Source organism: Oryzias melastigma, linkage group LG18 (assembly GCF_002922805.2).
Source record: "Oryzias melastigma strain HK-1 linkage group LG18, ASM292280v2, whole genome shotgun sequence".
Classification (NCBI taxonomy): domain Eukaryota; kingdom Metazoa; phylum Chordata; class Actinopteri; order Beloniformes; family Adrianichthyidae; genus Oryzias; species Oryzias melastigma.
The window spans coordinates 13,637,103-13,644,910 of NC_050529.1; the positions used below are offsets into that span (position 1 = coordinate 13,637,103).

The 7,808-nt window shown below is 41.0% G+C and overlaps 1 protein-coding gene across 1 annotated transcript; it reads left to right on the top strand.

The window, feature by feature from the left end:
* The first annotated feature begins 30 nt into the window (after nt 1-30).
* On the top strand, nt 31-6,011 carry msantd1 (Myb/SANT-like DNA-binding domain containing 1). The gene is made up of 3 exons (XM_036216657.1): nt 31-2,216; nt 2,298-2,585; nt 3,537-6,011. Exons 1-3 carry the CDS (start codon nt 1,963-1,965, stop codon nt 3,823-3,825), a joined length of 831 nt encoding a protein of 276 aa, XP_036072550.1. The 5' UTR covers nt 31-1,962; the 3' UTR covers nt 3,826-6,011.
* Nucleotides 6,012-7,808: the final 1,797 nt, after the last annotated feature.

The window sequence follows — 7,808 nt, forward strand, 5'->3', positions numbered from 1 at the left end:
CCTGTCTCCATCTCAGACAACCAGAGGGAGCCATCGCCTGAGTTCTAACTCTAAACTTATCTTTACTCCATTTCCCATCAGCCTCTGCCTTCTGTTCCCAGACCTCACCAGCTGTTCCTCATTCAAGCAATTACCTCAAACATTGGTAATGAGGCTTCAGGTTGTGCTCAGGTGCGAAGTCTTGTTCTGTTTCATCCTACAATTCTGAGCATTATCTCCTACAGTCCTGTTTCTGTCTAAGCCTTTCTTCACCCCAGCCTGTCTTTGACCACGGATCTGCCTCAGCCTGTGACAAACCCTTCCTGGCCTCTGCCAAGCTCACCACGTATTATCCAAGCTCCCTAAATAAAAGACTGCATATGGGTCCACCTGACTCTTTGTTACAGTGCGCTATGCATTGCAGTTGTGATTTAGTCGTCAGTGTGCGACTTTGTAGTTCTTTACAAAATCAATGGAAACAAGCCCACAAGGACACAGCTGTTTTCTGTCACATAAAAGATAAAGCCCAACAATGTGTACATTATCTTAAATTATTGTGGCATGTGGGGGGCTGCACGTAGGACAATAAACTGTGGAATAAGGTATTTCAAATATATATATATATATATGTGTGTGTGTGTGTTAAATTTGACCACTCTATACTTGATCTTTTGTGTTTTCTTTATTGTTCAAGATTGGAAAAAAGCTTTTTATGTTAGGAAAAGTTCGTCATTTGATCTTTTACTGTGCCACAATGTCATGCATTTAAATGAAAAAGATCTCAAAATGAGGATTTTCTACAAAAAGTCATTAAATTGCAGGAATTAGAGGGGAAACTGTCGAAGTAAAACTTTTTACTGTGGAATGATAGCCTCATATTTTTGTTAACTCTTTGTTGCTTTCATGCGTTGGGGCAGAAACCTAATGGGTCGTAAAATGTAGTGAGGATAAAGCAACGAGATCTAACCACTCCTTGAGAGGGAGAAACCAAACAAACTTTTGAGCAAACACAGATAAAGAGATAAGATTTTTTTTTAGCAGAAATTTGTTTTTTGTGTTAAAAAAACTCAAAATTTCCATCGATTTTTAGTGCGATAAAGGGTTGCATTTGGAGGAGGGGAATGCTCCTAAAATAGCAGATTAAGCAGGGACCTAGGATGGGGGAGGGGGTTTTTGCTAGTCATAAACCGACCCCCCCACCCCCTCCGCCATCCCTCAGTTTAGTATGCAGGGAAAAGTGATGGCGCAGGATATGATGCGGATTGCTGCTTTGATGTGGCAGGTCAGCGTATTTTCGTCTCCTCCTTTGATTCTGACTCAGACGCTGGGCTTTTGTTTTGCTCCGAGCTGCAGGCTTGAGCTGCTCGCTTCTTCCTGCACGACTCCAGATAAAGCAAATCCTTCCTCTCAAAACGACTTGTCTATTATTAAAAGCTTTTAAATGGAGCAGTGTGCTGGCTGCCTACCAAGCCCACTGCCTTGTTGCCAGGGAAACATATCCCTACGGTCTGGGCTCACTCTCTCTTTGTGTCTAATTCTATTCCTCCCCGGAGGCTCATATTTCAGAGTGTCAGCAACGGCGCTCGCTTGCTCACACTGCTGCCTTTCAACTAAAAGCTTTTTGTGCTGCCATTGGAGCAGAATGGAGGGCAGGAGGGAGTGGTTAGAGGAGAGGGGAGGGAGGAGAAAGGGTCTCTCTCTCCCCGTTGCCGAGGCAACTTGATGTCACGATGACATCACACGGCATTAAAAGCTTTTAACTGGATTCCTCTCCTGCCTTAGGTCCCATTTTGAGTTCTCTTTCAGCGTGGCTGGGGGGGGGAAGGGCACAAACAGGCAGCCGGGCGGGGAATCTGGTCTGGGCTTGCTCGCATGTCTCCCTCCCTCAGAGCGGTCCCACAACGGCTCTTAGCGCGGTAAAAAGGCTTTTAAAGCAACCTCTAAAGATCCTGCACACACAGCACGGGCCAGAGCTCTAAAAACATGGCAGCAGATGATGGTTTCTGCTACCTGATACCAGGCCACAGTGAGAAACACAGACGGGCCCCAAACTGGACCGACGCCGAAATGAAAGCCCTCATGTATGTTTGGGAGGAATACCACAACGATCTGAAACTGAGCAAGAGGAACGCCAAGGTTTACGAGAAGATGTCCCAGAGGTTCTTCCAGCTGACCGGAGAGCAGAGGTTCAAGGAAGAGATCAAAATGAAAATCACCAACATGTCCTTCCAGTACAGGCAAGTGCTCCCAACACAAACTTTTCAGCATGATTGATTAAAGAAAAGCCCTAATTTTTTGTGCTCTTTGTACTCCTGCAGGCGACTCAAAGCCACAACCGGCGAATCTGGCGAGACGCCGGACTGGCCCTTCTACAAGCCCATCGAGAAGATTCTCTCCAAGCCTCCAACCATGGAGACCTCTCCGGAGTTTCAGGTCTCCACGGCAGGTCCTTCCACGTCCTGCCAGTCCACAGACAATCTGTTCTCCCAGCAGGAAGAAGGCGCGGTGGGTTTCCTGCCAGAGTACACGGGCTCCTCGGATGAAATGGAGATAAAGCAAGAGATGGACTCCTTAAACTCTGACAGTGAGCACACACAGGGCTCCAGGTAACGGCTGCATGAAGCAGGCTTTTCAAGGCCTACACCAACGCAGTTTTCTCCACCACACTTCCTAGTTTAGTCTCAAAACTTGATACACAACTTCCGTTTTGGTGGGGTCAAATCCAACCTTTGGATTTCCAAATCCAACCAATTCAACCATTTAATATATATATAGATACATATACGACTCCAGATTAGCCCTTTTCTTAAAGACTAGAAATTGTTTTTAACTTTTTAACAATTTATGTATTCTTTTAAACAAGGAGCAGTTAAATTACTTTAATATGAGATCCAAATTCTAAAGCTGTTCTAAAAAAAAAAAACCTGTACAGATCAATTTAGCATAAAAATATTTCTATTGTTATCTTTTTAATGAAACGTATTTAAAAGAGTTGATTACATTGATATTTACATATACATAAATATACAAATTTATTTGTAACACTAGTGTCATCTTTTCTTTAAGAAAGTTTTATTTAAATATATTAGCTATATATTTTCTTTTCTACAATGTGATTACTATTTTTTTAAAACTATATTTCATATTTTGTATTTTACCCAAATTTCCTTTTTTGTTACCAGATACATTAAATATAGATTGTCTTTTAGTTCTTAAAACTAAAAAATTGAGCAAGATAATTTAAGCAAATAAGTATATGTGTATATTTAAAGTGTGGGATAATTTTGACTCTAAACACTACAGATGTACAGTTTTCCTCCCTCAGGGATCAGAGACCTCAGCAAATCCGCGGAACCCGTGAATAAAAAAAAAACGCGAATAAGCGGCGGAACACTAAAATTTTGTCAATAGCTGCATATAGGCTTACATATATACTATAGTTGTCACTTTTACTTAATTACTACTATAAAAATGTGTTTTTGCGTTTAATGAATATATTTATATACATTTGTTATTTAAAATTAGAGTGTAATATTTTGTTTGTTTTGGTTCTCTAGCTCCCATCCCATGTCATCCAGAAGGCATGCAAGCAAGCGGCTGTCCCTAAAGAAAAAGAAGGTACAGGTCATGCAGGCCATGCTGCAGCAGCAGAGGAGGTCCTGCCGGGCCATCGAGGAGACGTGCAGAGAGGTCCGTCGTGCCATCCACCAACAGAACCTCCTGCAGGTCCAGTGTCTGCAGCTGCAGGAGCGCATGATGAACCTCCTTGAGAAGATGATCCAGCCTTTGCCTGCCAGCTCTCCTGCATGTGGTCACAATGGAGCGAAAGATTCTGGAAAACCTTAAAGTGCTGGGACATATAGGAATGACATGTAAGGAATTAGTCAATTAATGAATTTTTTTTTTAACTTAAACTTTTTATTACTTTTTTGGAATAGATAAAACTCAGTTCACTTAGTATAGATATGCATTAAAAATGCTTTTTTAAGTTTTAGAGGATGCCAGTAGATTACTATAGAATTGTTAGTTTAACCTCTGTAAATTAGCGGATTGATGTTCCACCTTCTACAAGTCAGATTCTACCGCAAGATCACAAGTATCCTATGAGACGCAGACAGAGCAACAGCCGCACTTGATCTTGTCTAACCGTTCTTCATCGTGCATGGATAATCACATGTTATTGAGGCGTAGTGGAAAAAAAAACAACCAATTTTCTGCATAATGAACCAGGAATTTAGGTAGCAATTCTGCTGTCACTGATCTCGCTGGTAAGAATGTGTCAAAGGGAGACCGAAGCTGGTGATCACCTGAATGAGCTTAAATATAGCTTTTTTTTCTTGTATGACCTTATTTATATCAATTAAAAATGTTTAAAAAATCTGTTGCAGGTTTTGATGAGACTAAGTGACTGCAATGAGTGCATAATGTTACTGCTACTAAAGAAAAGTAACACAATCATGAGACAACAGTTGATTAAGACTCACATAAAGAAGTTTTGTATTCTGTGCAACATAATTCTGGATAAATTTGATATGTTTATACGTAGGTAGTTGCATTTCTGAAGGAAGCACATGATATATATATATATATATATATATATATATATAAACCAATCAATGCACTATATAGCAGGATTTCTACAGAGAAATCATTCACGCAGAACACTGAAGGACCTGCATATCAATAAACCTGATGTCATGTGACTGTGTCAACTAAAATAGATCCCTCCTTCTTGAGAACTGTAAACCTGGCTGCAGGTGTGGTGAAACCAAACAGCCGTTACGGCCCTTTGACCATTCGGGTTATTGTTTACACTAGGCGCGTTGCTTCAGTGTGGCGGAAAAGTCAAATGTGGCTGTGAGGTTATTAATTAACACCTTGATAGAGTCTTTTTTGGATTTAAAAAATATGGAAATTACTTGCATTTTTCATAATATTCTTGAGCAAAAAGTAGTCCATTTAAGTGTACTACAAGTAGGCTATACTAAAAGGTATATTGAAGTTTATGTCAGATTTTTGTGTGCAGAGCAGCACTGTAAATCTATTGGAGGTCAGTAAGCACAAACAGAATTAAGGTGCACCAGATTATAAAGCGGATTATCTATTTTTGAACAAATTCAACAAAGTCCCACTCAAATCATCTTTTGATCTATTGTAAAATCGCAATGATGATGATGCTGTTTTGGGGTAAAATAAAAAAAACCTGTGTTGTTTTCTAGGACATAGTTTCTGTAGTAAAAATTCACCTCTGCAATGTAGGTGGGACTGTTCATGCAGAGTGAGCCCCCCTTCATTTGCCATCATCCATCTGTTTACGTGCTTTCCTGCTAGCTTACAGCCCCTCACAATCCCAAGCTAACATTAGCAGTGCAACAAAAGTGGCGACCAATTTGGAGCTATCCAGCCGTAAAGTTTGAGCCATATGACAGCTCAGATGAGGAAGACAAAGACCTACATGGATCTAGCTGATTACAAGTAGATTAATCAGAATGGAGCAGAACAGGAAGCTTGTGACCTTCAAAATGTAGTTTTATCTAACAACTACAACCCATGTGGCATTTTTTATATTTTATGATAGTCAAATAATAATATATTTCAGACACTTTTATTAAATGCTCAGCTTGAGGCCCCAGATGTTGGGGGGCCCCAGGCGATTCAGTCTTTAAAATGAATCTGGAAGTGACAGTTTCTCGTTGATTCACCTTTCATGCTCTCCAAGTATTTCAAGCTCGGTGTGGCATGCAGAAGCAGCAGGAATCACAAAATTAATCTAGTTTTGTTCTTGTTGTTGCTCCTTCGTCTTTCATCTGTCTTTGCCAAGGCCTTTTTTCAAAGCGCTCAGTTCCCTGTGAGTTCCAATTGGAAGATGCGTTTGCATGTCAGGAATTCACTGATTATGACCTACTTCATCTCTGTAGGACTCTATTTCCATGACTCTGCAGACTATGGGTGTGTCAGCGTTTCTTTGTTTCTTCAAACCTCTGGATTTACAGATGTTGTGTACTTCAGCATCAGTTAAATAAAGACAGAAGATGCTTAAAGGTTGACAATCTCGTTTAACCTGTTTATAACATCTCAAAGTCTCTTTCTTTTCAAAGTGTCCTTTTTTATTATGGCCATGCAGTTTTTACCCATAATAATAATTAAAACAAAAACTGTTTTCTTCTAGGACATAGTTTCAACCCTCCACCCCATAATGTTGGGCTTAACTTCGATAATTTGTTTATAAAATTAGTTATTCTCCCACTAATAAAAGTACTCGGCATGAAAGGTGTAGTCTTCTGTCTCACCACAAGAGGGAGTTTCTGCTTTTAGAGCAGCTCAGAAGAGCGAACCTGCCGTGAAATGAAACACAGAGACAGAAGCTGATTGTGTGCCGTTTATGTTGTAGCTGCCCACTAAAGGCGTAACTTCAGAAAAAGAAGAAAAAAATCCTAATTTGTCCGGTTTTTCTTTTCAAAACAGCGACACTTTACCGCTGCAGCTGAGGTCTGTAAAGGCTTCAGGCTCTCCGCGGTGTCACCGTGAGAACAAGCCGCATCACGATCAAATAGTCCGCTTTTTTGTGAAAATTGAGCTAAACCAAAGAATTAACAAGAATAAAGTACTAAATATTGATCGAATGTTTATTTATTTTGTAAATGACCATGGTATAAGCGGGATAAAACCCTCCATTATGAGAAATTAACGCACACTTCGTCGGTATTATCCCTTACGTGTATAATTCATCAGTAAGAAAAACATTAGAAATATTCAGTCATAACTAACATAGTAACATTTATTAAAAAAAAATACACCAGACGCTGGCCAAGCGTCTGGCGGGTTCAAACCTGGGAGGGGAACTGGCAGGGTACTCATTGAGTAAGCTCTACAGTCCAGTATTCGCTACCAGCTTGTACTGTGCTGAGTACTCACTGGTAGCGCCTGAGACATGTAGTTGGGTGCCCTTGTATTTTACGGTAATCGCTTTCTACCGCCCGCCTTCACCAGTCCCCCGCTCGAGCTGCTCCTAGCGCCCTGGCGGGTCCCCGGGTTAACCCCCAGGGTGCAAGGAGCAGCTCGAGGTGCCTTCCAGCACGTGAGCACACTTCCAAGCTTGAACCAATAGACGATTGTCACCGATTGCTATTTATACCCCTTCGTTACCCACACGTGCAGACAAATGGTTTTAACTCCAGTTTTTTTTGGCAAATTTGAATTACACACTATATGTTCGTTAGTTTTAAATAAAATAGGGTGAAAACAAAAATGATTTTGAAGGTTTTTTTTCTTTTAAAAAGATACAGTTTGAGCCGCAGTGCATGCTGGGAAACGTGACGAAATCTCGCTAGCTAGCTAAGCTAAGTCTCGTTTCTATTGAGCGGTCCGGTGCGGTCTAGTAGAGTAGTAAATACAGAGCAGTTAATCCAGGTGGTGAACGTCTCCAATCAGTTAAGGCCACAGACATAATAGATAATTAGACAATCATCTCTGACGTCACCCATTGACTTCCACAGTCCCCCTGTCAGTCCCCCGTCGCAAAGGTTGGCGGCAAAGAGGAAGTGACGTAATATACATGCGCGCTATTAGGGCGTGGTTAGGGAAAGGGGATCGGGGACTGACAGCTGTCATGAAGCGTGAACATCCAGCTCACGACCGCAGCTATATTGGCTGGAGTTAACACTTCCTGACACGGACGTTCCAAATATGGGGAAAGGGGGCGGGACCGAGTTCACCCTCTATAGTTTAAACATGATTTTTATTGAATCACATACATCAACAAGAGTCATCTTTATATGTTAAAATTAAAATTTTACTCCCTTAAAATGTAAATGCTGTTTTGGATTATA

Bases quoted from the DNA above. Each gene is read 5' to 3' on its own strand.
- msantd1 (XM_036216657.1), top strand. From the start codon at position 1,963: ATGGCAGCAGATGATGGTTTCTGCTACCTGATACCAGGCCACAGTGAG. The intron at 2,217-2,297 runs GCAAGTGCTCCC...GTACTCCTGCAG, and splicing joins AACATGTCCTTCCAGTACAG to GCGACTCAAAGCCACAACCG. The intron at 2,586-3,536 runs GTAACGGCTGCA...TTGGTTCTCTAG, and splicing joins GAGCACACACAGGGCTCCAG to CTCCCATCCCATGTCATCCA.